The 22,690-nt window shown below is 37.2% G+C and overlaps 1 protein-coding gene across 3 annotated transcripts in view; it reads left to right on the forward strand.

The window, feature by feature from the left end:
- Positions 1–22,690, forward strand: part of KLHL32 (kelch like family member 32) — a 104,969-nt gene that overhangs the window by 55,889 nt on the left and 26,390 nt on the right. For 2 of the 3 annotated variants that reach the window (XM_072331806.1, XM_072331807.1), the window contains exon 6: positions 10,877–11,092. The exons of the other annotated variant lie outside the window; for it this stretch is intronic. In XM_072331806.1, coding sequence (XP_072187907.1) covers positions 10,877–11,092 — 216 coding nt within the window. The remainder of the gene's footprint in view (positions 1–10,876; positions 11,093–22,690) is intronic. 3 annotated transcript variants of the gene reach the window in all.

A 22,690-nucleotide genomic window follows, 5' to 3' on the forward strand; every position in this document is an offset into this window, starting at 1 on the left:
AAAATAAGCCTAAGTTGAACACCTTAAAACTTACAAGGTTGGTTTTCCAGCCAATAGTATTTTCATATCCTTGAAGTATGGACTTCAATACTGGGAATAACATTTGAGCAGTAACATTAAAATTGCTTTGTGAAGCAGCAGGAGTGTTTCTTGCTTTTATTGGACAGCTCTCGGTGTGTGTTTTATGACATGAGCGTTTTCTTTGCCACAGCACATTGCTGTGAACTCACATTGTGATCTTGACAGTTTTCTAGTTTCTCATGATGGCCCTTGTGCGTGGTTCCAAATAGAGCTCATTGTAGTTTCTGTATCAGCTACGTTACTGCTTCTGGTAAAAGTTTTTTTTGTTGGTTTGTGTTTTAAAGTGATAATTTTGCCAGGAGATCAAGGCTATATTTGTATTCTAACATTCTTACAATTTGCTTTTGAGGGGCGTTCTACAAATTCTTCTAGTGGAATTTACCATTGCCTAATTCAATTAAACTTTTAATGGTGTTGAACCAAGGCTTAATTCCTTGAAGACTTCACTGGGAAGAATTACACTGCTTGATAAATTAGTTTGAGGTTGATGTTAAACAAATCTTTCATACAAGATACATATTACTAGATGCATGCAATACAATGAAAAAATGAAAATCTTACCTGGATATCTAGTAGAACTCCACATTCCTTTGGTGCTGTTGATACAATGATCTCTGTTTGCTCTAGAGAGATAACGGAAACTGTTCTCCAATGTTTGCCACTTAGGCCTTACTATTTTGTTTTTTTGCCTGTATTTGCAAATAGGTTCCTAAACTAATTCCATCCATCACATGACACTAGGTTGATTAATGAACATGTATTTCCTTAATTTTTTCCAAACTTTTTTTTCATTGTTTACTCAGGATTAGAGGTCTAGGTAGTCCCTTTAATATTCTTTACTTTATTCCATGGTGGTGGTATCAAATAATCTAATTTCTGTTCATATCTGGCTTAGTTGTAGATAGAAAATAGTGTTGAAACAGCAGCGGCATGTATGGGGTAGATCTTTGCAAGCACAAATTTGAAAACGATCTGCCCTTTCTGTGTTGCTCTACACAACCCCGTCATCAACTTTTAGAAATGGCGATGAGTTTTTGTCATAAATTCGTTGTGTGTGCTTCAACTTTTTCCATGCTTACGTTATCATTTTTGATTCTGTTTTATTGATGCTTCTGCATCTTTTTCTCAGAGAGTGGTCAGGCACTGGAATAGCCTTCCCAGGGAGGTGGTGGAGTTGCCATCCCTGGTAGTGTTTAAGAAGCGTCTGGATAGGGAGCTAGGAGATATGGTTTAGTGGTTTTTCTGTAGGTATGGTAAAGGGAGGACGGTTGGACTGGATGATCTTAAAGGTCCTTTCCAACCTTGTGATTCTATGATTCTATGGTCTTCATATGACTCACTAGCAAGCGGATCATTTAGTGACTCCTTTGTCAGCAATATTTAAGCTCTCATGAAATACTGTAATGTCTAACTTTCTCTAATAATTCTTGTAACTTTACCCTGTTTCATTCTTAGCAATGTTTCTTGTATACTTGGGAAAAGCAAATTCTTTTAAGGTTTCCAAAAGAGAAGTTCTCCTACTGATACACCTTTCATACATGTGAGAAGCTAGTAGACAGCTGTGGTGATGTGATTCTTATGTTGTATTTGGAAACTGCTAGTTTACTATCATGTCTATCAAAACAATACTTATATTGAGTTATCCTGCATTCAGTTCAGTTCTGCTAATAGAGTGTCATACTGAGCCTTAAAATTCTGATAAAGTTGTGAGGCTTTGTGAGTTGTTTAGCAAATACTTCTGAGATTGCTTATCTGTGCTAATTAACCAATCATTCCACGTTATAGACAGTTTGTTTCATTCTCTGGTGGGATTAGATGCCTACCTCATTCCTGGGTCTCCATCATTAGATGTGTTTATTAGCTTTGGAATCCTTAAGCATTTGGTGATAGGTGCCGTCTGGGATTCTGAAGCGGATACAGATTTTTTAACTGAAGTGGTTCCTTGCTGGGTTTATTGTAGAGCAAACATGAAACGTTCAAGAAATAAAATATCATGATTCTGAAACATAGCTGTTTTAATTATATAGCTCTTCCACATGAACACCTCCCTTGTTCTTGTTTATATCTAGAATGTTAATATTACATAGTAGTAATTATAGATAAATATGAATAATAGAATATGCTGCTTATATGTCTCCTGCTGCAGCATTATGGTTGTTGACTTGCTTTTCTTTTTTTAGTTAGTGAATACCCTGATATTAACAATCATCACCACTATTTGCTTGCATTGGAATAAGATGAGATTTTTCACTAAGAAGTTCCAGTAAGTCAGTAGTGAGGAAATCCAGACGTTTATTTTTCCAGATGCTGTGGAGGGACTCTGTGGAAGTTTTTCACAGTCACAGCATCTGTGAAAAAGAAAACATTCTGAATTCCTTTAATGTGGAAAAGGAACAGTGTATTTTCCTATTAGTCTCATTCTTAATAATGCACAGTAAATTTTCTGGGGTCTCTATTAACAGATCTGACACTAATGCTGACTTTTATTTTTTCCTCATTGATAACAGAAATGGGGATAAACAGTAAAATAGCGTTTTAACATACTGTGTATCAGAAGCACTTTTACTAGCATTTTCACTACGTTTGAATGTTTTCATACTAAATATTGATTTGAAGCTTATTTTGTGTTTCAGAATTTTAAGGAGATTTCCTTGCCTAATTGTTTCAAAAGTGTTAAGAAAATTATTGAAATTATTTTTCTGCTATTAAATAACTGGAATGTACCAGGACAATTAGGAGATTCATTACTCCCGTATAGAATGAAATGAAAGCAGAAGCAATTGGAAAATCATTTCTGAGCATCATTAGTAGAACATACTGCATTTCAGTGGCTCTTACTCAATTCCCATTTGTAACATGTCCCATCATTTCTGTCCCGTCTGACAGACAGAAGGGCTGTTACTGTTTCTCACTTGAGGAGGAAGTTGACAGAGAATTTTCATGTCTTAAATCACAGGATGACTTTGAGCTACTAATGTGACACCATCAACAAAAAGACAGTTTGAGTTTAGAATGTTTCATGCAGGATAATTTATGAAGCCACGGAAGTATTAATGCTAGTACATGGTGTGATGTCAGTTCTTGATGCTGAAACATCACGAGAGGTACTGTGAAGGGTTTGCCCATGCAGCAGAACAAATGAAGTCAGACTGGGAGAGAGGTATAAAAAGGGGCAGCTAGGGTGATCAGTAAAGTCTGTTGTACATGAAGAGATTAAAAAAGCCTGACCTTTTCAGCCTAGAAAATGAAGGCTGAGAAAGAATATGGCTGTCCAAGGGAATAAATACCTGGAGAAAGAGAGAGCTGTTAAAATTGCCTCTTAGTTTGAGAAAGAAACAAATGTGTGTAAACTGTCTGAGTAAATTAAGCTGGAAATGAGAAGACAGAAGGCTCAGCTGATTTTTGGGACTGGTAGTAGTACTTAGCAGCAAAAATGGAGTTAGTTTTAAGCTGGATTTTTCTTAATTTGTCGGTAAAAGATGATTCAATCAGCTTGTCCAGTATATTAGGGGTATTGGCTTCCGCTTATGTGTTCTGTTGAAGGTTACTAAGTTCTGTAAGAGAATTGGAAGCAATGGTATTGTACCATTCTTTTTCTTTTTTTCTTTTTTTTTTTTTTTTCTTTTTTTTTTTTTTTCCTTTTCTTTTTTTTCTCTTTTTTCCCCCTTTAGTTTTCTTTTTGTTGATAAATATATTTTGTAACTGCTACTGCTGTGAACTTTGGGTCTCTGAAGAACAAAACTTGTTTGTTCTAGTTTTGATAATACTAGCAACAAAATAAAAAAAGGCAGAAGAGAACGTTAGCATAGAAGATTGCTGTCAGTTGATGAATTAGCCAAGTACTTTTCAGCCTTATCTTCCGTTATGGTGAAACTCTTATCTCTGAAGAGTTAGCAAAAATATAAAGTAATGGAACATTTTTGAGGACGATGTATCAATATCCTGGGACTTATGACAGAATAAAGAATGCATGATTATGCTATTCCTCATACCATTTGTAGAGGTCATGTTCCCAAAATTGGCAAACACTATAAATGTTGATAAATCTGCAGAAATTCTTGCTTTGGGTTTTTATGATATCTGAAACAGTATAAATGAGGCAGGTGAAGGATTAGGTGATCTCTGCATGCTATTTCATCCCTATGTTTTTGTTTGTTTAATTGTAGTTGTTGTTACAATTATTTTGCCAGGAAACCTCTCTGAGAATTGAAGTTTTTCATCTGGGGAGCTTTTGTGCCAGGTGCACAAAAAATATGAACAGCAGCATCAGTTTAGCAATGCAAAGCAGCTATTGAAAACACTGCAGAACTTCACATGTGGTTATTGCAGCGATGCCATGAACCTTTAACTGTTAATATTTCATTATTATATTTCTTTCCATGATACACATAAATGTATATGTAAAAAGAATGCAAATGAGAGTCACTAACAATATCTAATTGGATTGCTGTTTGAAAAGACTTATACTATTTAATCACTTAAATCAATCCCCTTGGGATCTTAGAAAGTGTTGACTTTTTTGTTTTACTTTTGAGTATCTGCATATTACATGTGTCACTTTCTTCCCTGCCCTAGAAGAGGGTGATCACTGATCACTGGCACCAGCAAGATAAAAACTGAAAGCTAAGCAGATGTAGGGAAATACGGGGGGGTGGGGTTGGGGGATGGGAAAGTACTTACAGGGAAGAGGGAAAATATATTTATATATACACACTGCACTGATCTTGTAATAAATGCAAACACCATTTTTTACACTGCGAAATTCTCACCCAGCTGTTCTGCTGTGACTGGACTTCATCCCAAATGTCTTTCATGGTTCACCTGGGTGGCCTTGGTGCTTAGTAGAGTGAAATTTCAAATCAGATCTAAAATGCAGTTTTTGAAGGATTTGTGCATATGCTTAGTATGAAATATGTATTTCTGTTGCTGTGCTGTTAAGTATGTGCCTTATCTGTCAGGTCATAGGTGAGCAAGTGAGATTTTGTGGAACTAGAAAAGAGTGAGGACCAATGCAAATGGATTTATTTTCTTGTAAAACTGAGTTGATCTCTTTTTTGTTGTCCTCTAAGTGAATTTTTGTCACGATGTTTTTTAGTTTTGTTAATATTCCAGATCTAATTAGAGTCTGCCTTCAATATTAATTATGTCCAGTCAATGCAGTGGGTTTAATGCAGCAGAAAACCTGAGGGACTTGGGATCAGGATCCTGTTGTACTAAATTTTGCTTGACTGTAACCTATCTCTGCCCCATGAACCTCACAGTTCCTTTTTTGTTGTTGTTGTGAAGAGGCTGTACCCCTTTTAGGAAAATAGGGAAATAGTATCTCAGTGCAACTCTTCCATTATAGCAGCAGGGCTAGGCAGTTAGTACTTTGATTTATAACAGCATTGTAATCTAAATAGGAAGCAGGTGGAACTGGTATGATACTTGGGATATTAATGGCTTGGCTTGGCAGTGGAATTTCTAAAGCTGTATATACTTTTTCTGTCTTAATTATGCATTCATTAAAAGCTTTTATACCCAACAGAATAAAGTAAATATTTTTTGATCTCTGTAGTGTGCTCCCAGACTGTAGATTTGCACAGCAGGGTCTTGATAATCTGAATAAATTGTATTTCCCCAAGGAGTTTATCTTTCAAATAAGGTCATAAAGAAATGCATTCTTTCCCCTTAGTTCTCCTTGTGCTTTTTCTGCTATTTATAACACAGAGTACATGAACAGAGGTATATTGTACTCTACTGTGTACTTGGTTATGATTAACTCTAATTTATCAATCTGTTACTTGCATCCTTTTCTGTGGCTTGTGCAATGCAATTATTCTTTAAAGTAAAAGCGAATAAGGATGGATTTGGAAGTAATTTAAATATGTTTATATTTTTTCTTGTTTGACAATTTATCACATCTCTATATTAAAATAAACCTCTGATTTAACACACAGATTATGTCACATCATTTATTTTGTGTATTTAATATTGTCTTTCAGGTATGTTTGTTTAGAAAAGTGATCTTCTTTTACAAGTGCTTTAAATGCCAGCTGATTATTAAATTGGTTTGACATCTAAAGGCTGTAATACCGAAACAGAAGACAAGTAATGTAGAACAGTAGATTCTCTTATTGGTGGAGTGGCAGAGAAGGAAAGTAGAGTAGATTAAGTAGAATCAGAGGTAGTTTCTTGTTGTAGAAGACACTGATAAATAATTCGGTCAATTTATTACAAAATTAGAGTGGTTATAAGGGACCTCTGGAAATCATCTAATCCGGTCTCTCTGCTAAAGCAGGTTCCCTGGAATGGGTTACAAGAGAAAGTGTCTGGGAGGATTTTGAATATCTCTGGAGAAGGAGACTCCACAGCCTCTCTGGGCAGCTTGTTTCCTTGCTCTGTAACCCTCAAAGTAACCGAAATTTTTCCTCATGTTTGTATGGAATTTTCTGTGTTCCAGTTTGTGCCTGTTGCCTGTTGTTCTGTTGCTCAGCACCACTGAAAAGAGATTGGCCTATCCACTTGACCCCCACCCAATGGATATTTATAAACATTGATAAAATCCCCTCTCAGTTTCTCTTCTCCAAGCTCAACTGTCCCAGGTCTCTCAGCCTTTCCTCCAGGACCTTAATCATCTTTGTGGCCCTCCACTGGGCTCTATCTAGAAGTTTCCTGTCTTTCTTTGTATGGAGAAGCCCAGAACTGGACACAGTAGTCCAGAAATGGCCTCACCAGGACAGAGTAGAGGAAGAGGTGTACCTCCCTTGACCTGTTGCCTGTGTTCTTTATAATATGCCACAGCATATCATTGGCCTTTGCCTGATTTCTTAGGAATGTGTCACTCTTGAACTTGGAAGGAGTGATGCTTTAATATAAACTAGTTCTTTTGGGCCCTCTTACGTACCAAAGATCTAACCCATGGGACACCTCCAAGTAAGTCCTTGAAGAGGTCAAAGTTGGTTCTCCTGGAGTCCAGGGCTGCAGTTCTACTTATTGCCTTGTTTCTGACTGGCCTTCTGGCTCATGTCATGGAAGGCAGTGAAGGATCGTCTGTCATTGATCTGGTTGGCCTGGCTTATTCCCCAGTTGGTTACAATGGCATGAATATTACCATTTTGGATCCAGTTCCCCAAGCCCTTCAGTTTAAAGCCTGATTCATTTAGTTAGCCTGACTGTTGCCAAAAATTGCCCTGCCTCTTATAGGAAGTGAGGAATGGGATCCACCTAACAGGTAACAGTCATCACAGAAAGTTACACGTCATAAAAACCAAAACCCTTGCACCAACACCTGCCACACAGACAAGAGTGGATATGTATTATGTATCTACTTCTGGCTCCCCCTTTTCCCTTCACTGGTTGAATTGGTTTGACTTCACTGTGGGATTTTAGAACCATTTCAACTGTTAGTTGAAGTTCTGTTGTGTTTGGTTTTTTTGTTTGTGGCCTTTTTTTTAATTATTATTATTAATCTTATGCATAGTTTCCTAGTCTGTTTCATCACTGTAACACACATCATATTAGAAGAGAGAGGATTGATACCTTCCCCTAATTCTTTTCAACTCTTTGTGACAGTTTTGCTTGTGTTCCTATTTCATCCTTCACTTCAAAAAAATAAGCGGGTTACATTTAAAAGTTTTTATAAACAAGATGTAAAGCTACAAGGCCCTTTTTCTTGTTTGTTTGTTTTTCCCAAGGACCTGCTGCACTGTGATACAGTTCAAGAAGAAATATTTGCTCAACTTTAGCCCAATATAATAAAATGAATGGAATCCAGAACTCTTACTTATAACCAGGACTATATTTTCTATTGAGTAACCTGTTTCATTTTTCATTTATTTAACAAATTTTTCATTCAGTTAAGAGTGTAGCTTGCAAATGCATTCATCTGAAGCCAATCAGATTAAGTTTATGGTGATTGCTTTGATGCTTCCTTTAGAAAATAAATAAATAAAAAACAGAAGATAAGCTGTATATATATATATATATATATTTTTTTTTGCAACTAACTCGCATAGTGCATTTTAGTTTGACGTGCTTGAAAGTCTTACCAGATATCAAGAACTCTGTTATCTGATCTGCAGCATACATCTTGCAGTCTCAGCATGACTGTTTTGCCTTCTGATATAATCACACAGACTGCAGTGTACAGTACTGTATAATTTTGATTGGAAAATTGGTATGACGTTCTGATAATTTTCATTTGTAAAAGCTAACGCACTGCTGCTTATACTGTGAAATACAAACCCATAGATCAATTCAAACTTTATGTAAAACACAAATAGGTGTTTCTGATTACAGGCCAAGATCAGCTTTGACAAAATGTACTTTGCAAGATTCATCAAGCAGTAAAACCACAAGTCCAGCAGGTCACTAACACATTATGTTAGACAAAGCATTGAAAATCTGCCAGCCTACCAATAAAAATAAGTAAACAAATAAAACCCATAATAAATAAATAAGCAGACACATATAATATATAAATAAGCATCTGGAGTAAGTAAGCAGTTACAAATATAAATAAATAATGTTGTAAACAAACATCTGATGAGAGTTGTCTTTTATCCATAGTGTTCTTCAGCCTCTCTGCTGTATGACCGCTTTCCTCAAAAGCTTCAGCTCTGGTCATTTTGAGGGGTGGAGGAGCTGAGGGATCATCAAATATAACAAAACAAAAAATGCAGGTGTAACAGTGTTTTCCAGATTTCACTGAAAATGCGAGGTTTTATGTTTATTTATTTATTTAGTTCATTTTGTTTGTTTGTTTGTTTGTTTTTTGTTTTTAGGGAAAAATGGCATTTTTGTGTCACATTAGTCTGTAATAATGAGAAAATGTTGTTATCTCCAGCAATGCCTTCTGCTGAAGACTGTATTAAGCCATCCGTCCTTCTCCATTGAGCTGGGATGTTATTCCTCAGATCCTAATGCTCGATAACTTATTTGTTTATTTTTATCCTCCCCAGATATAGCTGTTGACAAAAGAGTGGAGTTAATACACCAAGTTGTTCTAAATTTCTTTCAGAATGTTTGGCAATCATTCAAGGAGCTTTTTGAGCAACTATTCTTCCTAACCAGCTGTGATAAAGGATGGTCGCTGCCTGTTAAATACTGGGAGATGTTCTTCAGTTACGCTGTGTGATGTTGGTGCCACCACTGCACAGTGCTGTGAGGAACCGTCTGTGATCTGCAGATATTAAATCGTGGAGGAAGTCAGATACTCTTCATATAAAATTCCTTCCTTTCACTTTGTTCTGCTGCAGCTATGGGAGATTTGCCCTTGCCTCCTCTATGTTAATGTGAAGAGGAGGTGACACCATGGAGCTGTTCAGAATTTCTGTCTTTGGGGTTGATGGCTGTTAGTGCTTATTCTGGCAGTTCAAACACCTTCTCTTTGTTCTTCCGCGAAAAGTAAGAGAAGCTTCTATGCAACAGTTTAAGTAGATAATGAATGGGATTTGTCTCTAATCTACATCCTTGCCAGTGAAGGTGGGTGTTCTAGTTGGGAAGTAATGCAGCAAATAGGCGATTCCAAAGGAATTTGAGTCAGTTTTCTCTAGCACTGACTCCTCCAAGCAGGTGAAAAAAATTCTTTCTCCACTCTCCATTGCATATGCATAAACAGCTCCACAGTCATTGGGACAGCCACCCAATTCACACGTTCGAGATGTAGCCCATAAAACCTTCCAAAAAAACCCTCTTCGCACTTTCCCATCTTCCCTGTTGCTCTGCTCGATCTGCCAGCCGTGCAGCTCATTTGACATTTACAAGATTTCTTGTCAGTTTCATTTGGTTCTGCCATCCCATCCAGCAGAGCAGCGAAAGTGAAATTGCCTTAATTCAGTCTGTTTCTCTTCCCTGCTCTAGTCCCAGTGTTAACGAACCCGTGGAGTGGAACTGACAACAGTTCTTGTCACTTTCACACCTGGAGCTGGTCAAGGAGAAGGCTGCTGAGAGGGAGCAATGCAGGAAATTGGAAGGTGAAAACTGGGGCTGTGAAGGGGAGAAGGAGAGACATGTGAGCATACAGCAAGAATAGAGAGAATGGATAAACAGGCTTCTTCCCAAATGGCCTAAGTGCTTTTCTCTAACCTGTGTGAATTCTGAAAAGCCTGCGGTCTAGAGCAGCTGACGCTAATTTACAGGGGGTGTCAAGACAATAACATTAGTTTACCTGGTATGAGGATGAAGAAGATGTCTTACCCAGACTGTAGCTTTTGTCTCTGCAGGTTTGCTGCTGTGAGAAGGAAGGGGACAAAGAACAGGAGGCTAACATCCACTATAAGTTGCTGTCAGTGGTTTGAAAAACAAAGGACTATTTGTTCATTGAAGATAAAACTTGTGCATAATAAAATGTAGCTCACTGTCTCAAATTTTGTGAGGTTTCATGGAACTAGAATTTGTACTGCACAGGTGCTCTAGATCAATCTGAATGGTAAACAGTGAGCAAGCAATTGCTTTGTAGCAAACTACTGTAGTTAAAAATACACTTGTTAACTCCTGTGAGCATTTGTTATAAACCATGTTGGTGTCTTATATACCAATCTGTATGTCTTATAGATGCTGTACGCATATGTAACTGTTGCAGATGCAATATAAATGACTAGTATTGTATATATTTGCATATGCTTCGGTAACATTTGCACATATGTTTTAAATGAAGCTATGTTAATTAATTTCATGTTGTATTATCTTCTTTTTCCTTAGCTTCCAAAAGATCAGCCTTTTTTTATTATTTGAGACCTGTGGGGTTTTTTTGCTCTTTATTTTCTTTTTTTTTTTCCTTCTGAGATGTATTTTGTTTGCTTCATCCATTTAGGAATTAAATAGTTTTAATTACTTGGACCTGTATAAGCTTGCGGACCTCTTCAACCTCACTTTGTTGGAGAACGCAGTGGTTGACTTCTTAGTAAAACATCTCTCTGAGCTATTGAAGAGTCATCCTGAAGAGGTTCTGGCACTCCCATACTGTCTACTTCGAGAGGTTTTTAAAAGTGATAGACTCACTTCACTCAGTGAAGAACAAATCTGGCAGGTAAGAAGACTGGTGAATGAGCAGAATGTGTGATACTCTCTTAAACCATTGCAGTGCATTGTTGTTTTGGATCCCTGAAGCAATCTCTAGTGAGAATAAATGTTGAGAAAAAGCTGTGAATAACAACTGCAGGAAATGTTTCAATTAATTAAAAAAAAAAAAGAAAAAAGAAAAAGAAAAAGAAAAAAGTATTGCCTTAATTCAATTAGTTTGCTTGAAAGAAAACTTAGTCTTATTGGTTAACTTGTGTTATTTGGATGTGACCAGAGATTTTCTTCTGGATCCAGCATTGACTGGTGGGAAGAGATGGCTGCTGCATTTGACTCAACTGTCATCGTCTCTGGTGGGGTTAGTGCCCCACCATTTACTGGTGGTAAATCTGCTTGTGCAGTCTGTCCCATTTGCTTCAGACAAGCTTAGTTGCGTTACCTCAGCTAGTGCTTGGAACCCTGTTCTGCAACTGACTTTGCCTGAAGGAAACTGGGCTGCTCCACTCAAAGATGAGCGGAGGCTTTGGTAGAAGGTTTGTAGCAAGAAGCTGTTGATGAGAAACATTTCCTTTAAATTAAGTTGGATCCATAAAAGCACCAGGTTGCCAGCCATAGAATATTAGCAATATTAAAGCGTTGTATAGTAACCTCCAGTGTGAAGGGAAAAAAAACATCTAACCTGTAAGGAGAAATACAAAAACTAAAACTGTCACTGGAAATATCCTTATGAGATGTCTGTAAAAATTGCAGCTTGTGATATAGTGGAAGTAAACCTTCAATGTTTATTACCCAAACACTTCTTCTGTTTTCTTTTTGCTGTTTTATAGAAAGAAAGTATTTCTGGGTACTTTAAGGTGGAATGCCATTTGCTCGAAAGAAACCTGTACTTTCTTTTAGGAAGCTGGTTATCTTGGTCCATCAGAGAAGACTGAGAGTCTTTCTATTGATTTGTATTTCAATCTCTCTTATTCACCTGCTTATCTCTTGGATTATTTAACTATATAATTTCATGAATGTGCTATTGTTTTCTCAAAGAGTAAAATGTGTATTCATTTATAGGGCAGTTCACCTTCTGTGGGCAAATAATTTCATGCAGGAACAAAGTATTCTTAAGAAAATTAAAATGGATCGTTAAGCTCTTCAAACCGCAAAGATGGTTTGGAGGTGAACCTTAACCTTTCAGTCTGATAACTCTTGCAGCGTTTCCCAAATCTTTGAGGCTGGATTGTAGAGTATTTCAGGAAGATATTTTCTGCAGATAGTAATATAGAGCTAGAGTGTTTCTGTGATGCTCTCTGGAGGATGTTTGTACAACAGAAACTGCAGCAAACAATCTGTGATGTTTCGTTTGTTGTTGTTGTTTTATTTTGTTTTGTTTTTAGGCAGGGTACTCTGGAGTCCTAGCCCATATTCCATTTCTCATAAAAGGTTGCGATGTGCAAGTTTGTATAGGAGGCATATGACTGATATGCTTTGTTTTTCTGCAGATTCACTGAAATCTCCCAGCTATAGGCTTGTAGATACTTTTGGAAGAAAGGTAGCTGCAGAAAACCAGTCAGCTATTATTCAATGCCAAATCTGTAATGAACAAGCATGCACAGGATTGTGTCCAGGTATACTCTGCAACCTGCTGAAACAGTTTGGCAATTTGGGTTTTCAAATCTTGTGCCATTATCCTATCCTGCAGGAAGAACTCAGAAATAGTTTTCTTAATTGTGTATGCTCCAGACAATGAGCACTCTGTGAGGAAAAGCTTATGTTTCTGTCGCAGGGTCATACTGAGGAGAGATACTCATAGGTAATGCACTGCTTTTTGAGTGACAACAAACTCCACACTGTCCATTTAAGTGTTATCATAATTGCCTCTCTAAAGGTTGCTAATGCTGTTATGAAGAATTTTTTAAACTAGTTTTCTGCTGTAGGCAAAACGTGTGCATCTTTTAATTCAGTCTGTGCACCCAGGAATAAATATGTATTTACAAGTATTTCAGGCCTCTAGAATGAATTAAAAGACATACATACATATTTACCAATTTAGGCATTCAGAAGGCAATAAGAAACTGGTTTGGCTTTATCTTAGTAAATAAGTAATTCCCTGATAGTCAACCCAATAGAGGAAAATCAAATCAGACCAACTGTATTGCCTCAAGTGTAGTTAAGTTCATCATTTTTGCTAAGGTTATAGTGGTAATGCAATATACCATGGAAGAATCTAATATTCAGCCCAGGGTGAAGATTGGGTATGCCAGAGGATTAGTGTCAGGGTGCTTTATAGAAGTGAAACTTGATGGACAGGTTGGAGACAGATCTACAGAATCTCATTAAATTGCTGAATTGTTCATTACTGAGCACTCTCACTGTAATAAAGTGCTCATTGACTTTGACAAATCCCCATCCCATGTCTTAAGGAAGAACAGCAAAGCAAGAGGTGTTGGGGAAGCTAGAGGAAATTGTCACAAAGTAGGGCAGATAATATAAAAGCTGATGGGGGATGCTGTCATTTGATTTGTCTGTCTTACCTGTGACTAGTGGTGCTTCTGCATACATGCACATGCATGTTATTGCAATATAAATTCACAATGTCCCCAAGGCACCTTTACTAGGAGGGCTCCAGTGAAGCCCTAAGCACAAATTCAAGCTTCCCTCAACAAACCTCTGGAAAGGATGTCACTGTCTGCAGAGCACAGTTATTTTTGGTAGTTTAAATTCTAAATGTCCACTGGGCAATTCGATCCAGCTGCACATAAAGATTAAGGCAGTTATTTTAATGCATCAAAATACACAGAATGATGCTTGAATGTGATTTACACTGAAGTGATTGCACCTCACATCTGTCACATCTGGGATTTTTGTTAGACTACCAATTATGATTTGCCCGGTTTCAGTGAACACTGTAAAATACAAGCTTGAACAAACTATGCTTGAGAAAATCAAACAGTAATACTAATGTCAATATGTTAGCATGTGGATTAGTGTAGTATGACTTAGTGATTCCTTTTGAATCTTTCAGACAGAAAAAGGTGACTTGCAAAGCCAGGTTAAAGTGGACAAACTACACTTCTCTTATTACCTCTCAAAATCTTATGAAACTCTTTGGCCTACTGTAGGTGTCTTAAAATAGTGGAGGAAATAGACAAGAGAGATAATTATTTGTTTCTTAAAGCAATTAAGCAGAAAGAAAATCCAGCAGAAACCCCCTGTAGGCTAGGAGATGGGAGAAACTTGCTAACCTTAATGTAATGATTTTTGTTTAAATGAGGCTAAGCTTGTAACGATTATTAGGTGACACAGAATATTTTTTTTATATTGATTTCTACATGTTACCAGTGTGTGAGATTATGACATATTATCTGTGATTTGTCAGCTGCATTGAGGTATGATTTTCGTTGAATAAAAATAAAGGAAGAAAATCTAAGAAGGATCCTGAAGGTGTTGGAGGACAAAAAGCAAATTCTTTGCTATTTTTTCTGTTCATCATGAGCCGCTCAGCATGTTTTATTCACAAGAATAATCATGATGAGGACATAAATGCCTACTTTATCATGGAGTGAAAAGTGAATCCTTTCATAATTGGCCATTACTAGACAGGCTCGTTGGCTCTACTTTAAGGAAGCAGAAGAATTCTTTCTGTCGTTAATTGAGAAGGTAACCAGCATTGTACAAAAGAAAGCATTCTCAGAGATATCTGTTGAGAGAGAGCTTCTTGCTCGCAACATAGAAAGTAGAAACCAAGCCAAAATTTTAAGTGATAGACTCATATTAGAGTTAGTTGTAACATAGGTGTGCCTTATTGTATTTGTGATTAGAAACTTTGATATCATGAGGCTTAATAGTTCATATTTCACAGATTGTACTAATAGTGACAAATAGAAATATCTGCTGGGTAGTTCTGGGAGATCAGCAGTATATTGATCAAATGATGCTATATATAATATCGCCCTTGATCTAAGGTCAACTCTTGAATCACATCAAGCAAAAACATTCTTAACAATTCTGCTTGTCAATTAGATCAGTATGGATAGAATAGTAGATCAGTATAGATAAGTTCCCTCCTCCCCTGCTGCTACTGGTTAAGTAAATTGTTGAAATATATTTTCAAATAGTTAACACTAAAATAGATCAATTTTAGTATTCACCAATGCTTCTTCTGAAATAAAGGTTAGGAAGTTTTTTGTTTTTTCTTTTGCCATTCAACTCACTTTTGTGATTATCAACTGAATAGCAAATAACCTTGGAACAATAGGCAGAAAAAACTCCATGAGCAGTTTATTCAGCTGAAAAGCATGCAGCTGGATCTTTTCCATTACTAGGATCCCAAGATATTCCAGCCCTGTGGACTTCCTTGTGTGCAACTTGTGAACATGTGTTCATAAAGCAGTTGTTCATCGTGGGAAGTTGAAGCACTAGTTATTCCTTTCGTTACTATGAAGGGTAAGTGCAAAAATGGACCTTTTGCTTCTATATTAGAAAAGTGCTACTGCTTGAATAAATTGAAATATAAGACAGGAAGACTACACGTTATAGGTGTTATGAGTTGTTAAGTGTTTCATAAAAATGTATAAATTCAACCCTTTTACTACCCATCGATTTATCCCCTTCTTAGGGGAGAGTAAAGTGACCTGTTTTTAACTGTGTTTTCTTGCACTTCATGTCCGTTTGGAAGATGACATTTGTGACATTTGTGGACAGCTAAGAGTATTCTCCAGCAGAAATCCCAGAATTCAGTGTTGTTAGAAATATTGCTGCATGCACATGATAGCAGGCTGTTACAATGGAGCAGTTCTCTGCCAGTGATAGACCCTCTGACATCTCCTGTGCATCTCCAGTGATACCTACATCTTCCTGTGTAGGACAGAAGTGCCTAGAAGTGGGTTGTCATGTTCCACTTAGAGACTTGCCATTCCATCAGTGCAGTAATTCAATCTACTGATCATTTGATTTGGAAGAGCAAAATTCATGTTTCTCAGGGGTACATGTATGTTGTGAACAAAATGTGGACTAAGTGCTTTGGTAAATGGGAACTTAAGTTTTACTGCAAAATAAGTAATAATATAAAACTGCAAGTGAAAGAGAGCATTTTGGTAATCAACGCTGTGCTTCAACAGTGTATTAGCCTTTCACTGTTCAAGAAATAAGCTTAAGTGCTCTCTTGGGCAATAAGTAAAATCACGTCTGGTGGTCTAATGCTCTTCCCTGGTGAGCATTTAGCCTAAGTGGAAAACCACCACATTTAAATGTGTCTGGAAGCTTCTCATCACAAAAGGAATACGAGAGGAAAAAAATAAAGTCTGATGCACATCAAGGCCGAGGTGATTTGGTAAAGCTAGGTGAGAAAATGAGTGTTTTCTTGTGTATATTTTACTGTGTTTTCATCTCTATTAGATACCCTTTTCATGAGCAGTCTATATAAAAGTTTCAAAGAGCCACTCGTGAATCACTATGACTGCTGTACTTGTGCTACGTATCATCACTAGCTGCAAGCAAGATTACATTACCCTCAAACAAAAATCATATGAAAACAGAACCTGCGGTAGGATTTAGGTTTTGTTTTCCTAAGGCTAATTATAGTAGCAGGTATCTCACCTGGACTCACTGTGTGCAATGGCAATATTCCTTTCAGTCCTTCGAGACAGTTTTGGTTTGGATTCATTTTTGTCATCACAGGCACATGTTTTGGTTTTGGTACAGTATCACCAATATGGAAAGCAAATCAGCAGTTGTAGGAGAGAAGCTTCAAGGAGATCTGTGTTCTCGGGAGCTGGAGTCTGGGCAGGGCATGTGCCTGTTGCAGTGGGTTGAGGCAGTGGATTTAAGCAGCTGAATATCACACCACGCCCTGCCAATGTGCTCAGGTCACGCACATACTTCCTCATGTAATTTCTTATAGAATCATCATAGAATGGCTTAGGTTGGAAGGGGCCTTAAAGAATTTCTGCATCATTCATAAAATATTTGCATTTTGACTTTCAGTGAAAATGAATGCTACCTCTTTTATACTGTCCCCTTAATTTAGGAAACATGTTTCTCCCTTGGTCTTCATTAACTAAAATCTAGTGTTCTCCTAGCAATAGCAGTATTGAAAGGGATTTTCAATATTAAAAGAAGTTTATGTTAGGAGCAATTGTGTGTTCTCTTAGTTTTCATTTTGTTACATGCTAGTACCTATCAGAAAACTTGATTATTTTGCTGCCACTGCTGTGAGCAATAGTGGAATTACTGGAGGGCATTACTTTTGCCTCAGTGTCCAACAGTAACATTGCCTCACCTTATTTATCTGAGATTAACTTCAGAAAAGTACTTAGGAAGGCTGCTGTGCCCAGAGCTATTGAATTTAGGTCACTTCTTCAGCTAAGCAAGGGATGTCTGTTTTGATTTAGAAAGCCAAAAAGAGGACATCAAGGTGTGCACACAGCAAGACAGCTTCAGTGATGCTGCATTCTGCATTTGAGTTAATCTGTTACGGTGGCTTTTGTGTTGACTGCTTTGCTCTTTGTGGCATAGGTCTATTAGAGATGATCTGAAGTATAATTGTAGAGTTGTATAACATACAGATATATGTTTACATGATAGAAAACTGCTTTCACCATAGTGTGGTGAAAGCCAGGCGCGTTTGAAAATACAAACTGCTTTCATTTTCAAGTTAAAGAACAGCTTAAAAAGGAAAGGCTAAAACCCATAGATACCAATGATCAAATGAGGCAGCCGGGTTTTATGATCTTAGTTAACATCTTCCATTCAGATACAAATGTCAATAATCTCTAGACTTTCAGCATCCACATAAAACTGTTTAGTTCTGTTTCTGATGGGTTTAAGCTTGTTGAAAATGATAGAAAATGAGAACTCTTTTGAGAATCTGCAGCTCTTTATTTCATTGTTTTCTTTTGAGAGCTGCCATTGCCTCTATTTGTAACTTGGAACCAAAGGAGACAAGGAAAGAAAATTAAGCTTCAGGTTAGCTAAAACCATACATGCTTTATGGGATTCACATTTCAGCAGCTGCTGTAGTTTCAGCTTGCTTCAGATAAGATTTAATTTTTAGTAATAAACTCGTTTCTTTTAATCTTGCAGAAGGTAAGCTCTGACGTTCCCAATTCACAAAATATATCTGAGATCTTAAAGCCATGTCTGCAAATGCTTTTAAGTGTTTAGATTACTTTTAAAAGCAAATGATATTGTTAGGAGAATTAGTTGATTCTGAAAAACTAACATCATTTAAAAGTAATGAGTCCTGCATTAATTTGAAACCCATCATGTGGGGATTGAAATAGAAATTAAAACTAAAACAGAATCAATGAAACTGATATATTTAAGATGTTATTTGCCTGAAAGAGAAATTACTCTGTTCTCAAAGAAACTGAGTAAGCTTTTGCTAGCGTGCTTACTTTTTGTTTTTGTAATTAAGAAAGAAATGGAGGAAAAAATCCCTAACTTAAAAATCAGCTGAAAGAAATACCTTCATAGAAGCATATGCTGATTCTATTGCAAGTTCTTCATGGAATTTGAAGAAAGCAGTATTAAATTGTCTGCTGATGAGAAAAGGCTTATGTGTTCCTGAAATTAATGTTAGTGGCTCCATCCATATTACAACAAGGTTCCAGCAGTGCTTCAGAGTTGAAGTATCGAGTTTATTAGTGCATAGCCTGGACTACGGCAGCTGGTGTTTAATAGTTGCAGGAATTAAGTGGATAGGAGGAAGAAGAGGAAATTCAGGCAGGCCCAGAAAGGTAAACCGATGCAGTGACTGAGCTGAGATCACTAAAATAGTAAAGAACAACAAAACAGAAATGAAGTTATTCTTGCATCTCAGGTGCTGGTGGCATCGTTGGGGTAAAACAAAACAAAAAGACAGCCTGGTGATTTCACTTGAAAAATTGACCTTGGTTATTTTACGGTAACATGGCATGTTGAGAGCATGCGTATATATATAAACCAAGTAAGAAGAGTATGTACTTTGATGTGCATTTTTGTGTGTGACCTAAGGTATTAATGACATACAAGTTCTGTATAGCTGTTGTCAAGATTATTATAGAAAATGATACATTTTTATGTGATTTGTTGGATTTGCCCATTAAATCCATAGAAAATTATACCCTAACAATAGGGAAGAGAGGAATAGGAATCTTTCTATATTCAAGAACCACTTAGACTAATTTTCATAGAGCTGTGCTGCATATTTTATAGAATTTTGTCTATTTTGTACCTGTTTCATTCTCTAACAATTTTTTTTCTGATGAAAGCTTGTAGATTCCTGTCTCCATAGAGAGACACTATCCTCCCAAAATATGTTTCAAGGGAAAAAAAGAGAAGTAGCAATAAAAACAACAGGTATCGTATTGTGAAAGATTGTCATTTCTAGTTAAAATTATATACCAGCTCCTATTTTTAATGCTAAGTGTGGTTGTGTAAAGTTTTAGATCATTTGATGTCAGCCTGCATGTTTCCTCTAAAAAGAGAAAAGATGAGCAATTCTAGATTTTTGAAATGATGTCAGTGTGGGGGTTCTCTGCCTCCATGTCCCATGCACGCCATTCTCATCCTGTTGGAGAAATGAGAAACCAGGATTACTTAAGTTGGCATAATGCTATGATAAACTTTAATCTCTTTAAGTATCAAATCACAGTTGCGACCCTCGTTAGAGAGCTCTGTGTAGAGATAAGCTCCTGTTCATTGCAACTTAAAAAAGAAATAAACAACAAAACCACCAACAAAACAACTGGCTGTGGAGGATTGTCTGTCTCTTTTAGTGCTCTGTATAGCCGGACCTATTTGAAAGGAAGTGGCAAGATCCAGATGTGAATTTTTGGGTTTGGTTTCATTCCTTTGCTCAGGTTAGACTGTCACCCTCCACTTCTTTCTGATGAAAACAAAAGTGACTTTGATTGCAGCAGTGAGTTGAGCCTTTCCAGTGTGATCATTTCCAGCTCATTTCTTTGATTTATTTGTGTGCTTCCAGGTGTGATAGCTATCACAGGGCACAAGTTGTCAGTAGGTGAGGTACTTGTGAAGGCTGTTGCAATAGGGGCTGCACATTAGCTCTTTTAGGTTTTAAACACAGTACTTGTGGAGAGTCATTGCTAGGAACCACGCTAGTCCTTGCTCATGTCATCCATCATAGCAGAAAAATGAGTTAGGTGGAAGAAGTGCATCTGTAGATATGCACTTGTAGAGAAGCTCTAGTTGACTACAGAGGAAACTGCTCCATGGTTTGAGAACCTGATTGTACAGGAATACCATTTTCCAGAAGTACAACACAAAATAGTGTGGTCTGTGCTGCTCCAAGAAGGTTAAGAATGTAGTGTTTTATAGTCAGTAGGGAGATATGCTATTCAGCTACAAAAATACATTAAATGCTTTTGTCACATGATCCATTTTGTCCATCAGCATGGATGCTTCAGGTACCTACATATCAGCAGGCTTCATTCTTTGGCATGGAGCACAAAGCCTTCATGGGACTTTGGTAGTGGAGATGAGACTCAGTTGTGGGCAGGATGAAGAGACAGAGGATTTTGATTATGTGTCAGCTGTACCATTGCTGTCTTCTGTCATTTCACTTAATTTTTCTCTGAGTTCCCATGTCTAGAAAGTGATTGAAATATACACTTCTCACAGAGAAACTCAAGTTTTAGTGATTATAAATTGCTTTGAGACACTTGGAAGGAAAGTGCTATATAATTTTGAAGTTCATATTCTCCAGAAGGTGTAAAATGGCAAACTTCCATGAGCTGTGATAATTTACAACAGCTGAGAGTTTACCTTCTGTCCCTACCTTACTTCACTTCGTGCTTGAGTAGATGAAAAGTTTAGTTTTTCTGTTATAGCAACTCATTGCCTTAATATAATATGATGTATTACCATATATAATGTTGTGTATTAATGTAGTTCAGTTTTCCTTTTTTTCAGCTGGGTTTTTTTGTTTGTTTGTTTTGTCTTAATCATAGTAATTTTATTGCTTGTCTAAAAAGCTGAAATATTTTTATTGAGGTTAGCAAATATTGTTAGGGTCTGTATTTGGCTGGTGAAAAGATCATGATGAGTAATTCTTACTGTCCTTGTAAAGCTGTTGTATGGAAATATTTATTAAAATTATTGAGACAGAGATACAGCTGTTAAAACTGCTACTAATGGACATCTTTGTCTGAGAAATCTGACAAAGTCATGTGGCTTGTATGTCCTCCTTGTACCTACTGAAGACTGTAGGTTGCTCCAGAAGTAACGCCTCCTACTTACTTGCATGGGAACTACAACAGATACAAAGGATGCAATAACACTATGTGGTAAAACAAATTCTAAGCTACAAAACACAGTTGTTTTTATCAGTCACTACTATTAGCTATGCGTTTTTCACTAGCAAAGAAGAGTGGACAATGGACATACTGGAACACAGGAAATTCCATACAAAAATGAGGAAAAATTGCTTTGCTTTGAGAGTGACAAAGCACTGGAATAAGCTGGCCAGAATGGCTGCAGTCTCCTCTAGGAGATAATAAAAAAAAAAAAACAACTGGACACTTTCCTGTATAACCTACAGTGGCGCACTTTCTTCAGCAGGAAGTTGGACAAGATGATCTCTAGAGGTCCCTTCTAACTGCTATGATTCTGTGATTCTATGAAAACTAACCGACAAGTGTTAGAACAATTCAGCAGACCAAGAGTTTCCTGATGTAGTACTTTGGACAGATAGGCTGCAGCTGTTGCACAGACTGACGAGAGACCAAGACTAGATGCACTAACAAGGGCCTTCATGCTCTGGATGTAATGAATAGTGGAGCTCTCTAATCTTCCTATTGAGCTCCAAACCCAAGATAGGTGGAATTCAGCTGTCAACTGGGCAAAAGGACTGTGGAAAATACTTATCAAGCCACTGAAAGGCTGGGCAACTTTTGTTATGCTTTATTTACCTAGGATTTGGAATTGGTGGATATCACTTGGGCTGGGTTTGGAGTCTTCTTGCTATCTGAGAATAGTAGACTTCCCTCACTATCAAACGGAAAAAAACACCCTCATTCCCTATCCTTGTGTGCTGACTTACTGCAACAATAGAAAGAGCTAGTTGAAAGGAATATACAAGCAGCCTATAGAAGAGAAATAACTTGAAAATATTGGCTAATTATTCAGTTGGTTTTTAAAGTCAGTTTGCAGCTAATTTTCTCTCCAGAAAATCTGCTACTGAGAATTACTTACATCACCAGTGGGCTTCAGCAGATGAAAGTGAAACAGAAACAAGTGGAAATGGCATCTTCTGTGTCAGCAAGAATCTTCAAGTCTGCTCCTAGCTTCTTCAGTTCAGGACACTCGTGTATTTTCTACTTGGACAGATGTTCTACTTACAGCTTTTAAGGAGTTAACATTTCCATTCTGTTTTGTTAGGACATGGTACAAAACCCAACATGTCTTAGAAGCCTTTGGTGTGTACATCTGTCTTCTCTATTCACTCCTCTTTCAGACAAACAATAATCTTTGCTTCTCAGCTGCTTTCTTGTTTTGGTGTGCTGACCTGAGCACTGTCATGCGTTTAGTGATGTCTGACAGAATAAATCACATCAGATGATGGCCAAGATCAGAGAACAAGAGATTTTTCCATCATCACTTGAAGTAGTTGTTTCCTTCG

This window comes from Excalfactoria chinensis, chromosome 3 (assembly GCF_039878825.1).
Source record: "Excalfactoria chinensis isolate bCotChi1 chromosome 3, bCotChi1.hap2, whole genome shotgun sequence".
Classification (NCBI taxonomy): Eukaryota; Metazoa; Chordata; class Aves; order Galliformes; family Phasianidae; genus Excalfactoria; species Excalfactoria chinensis.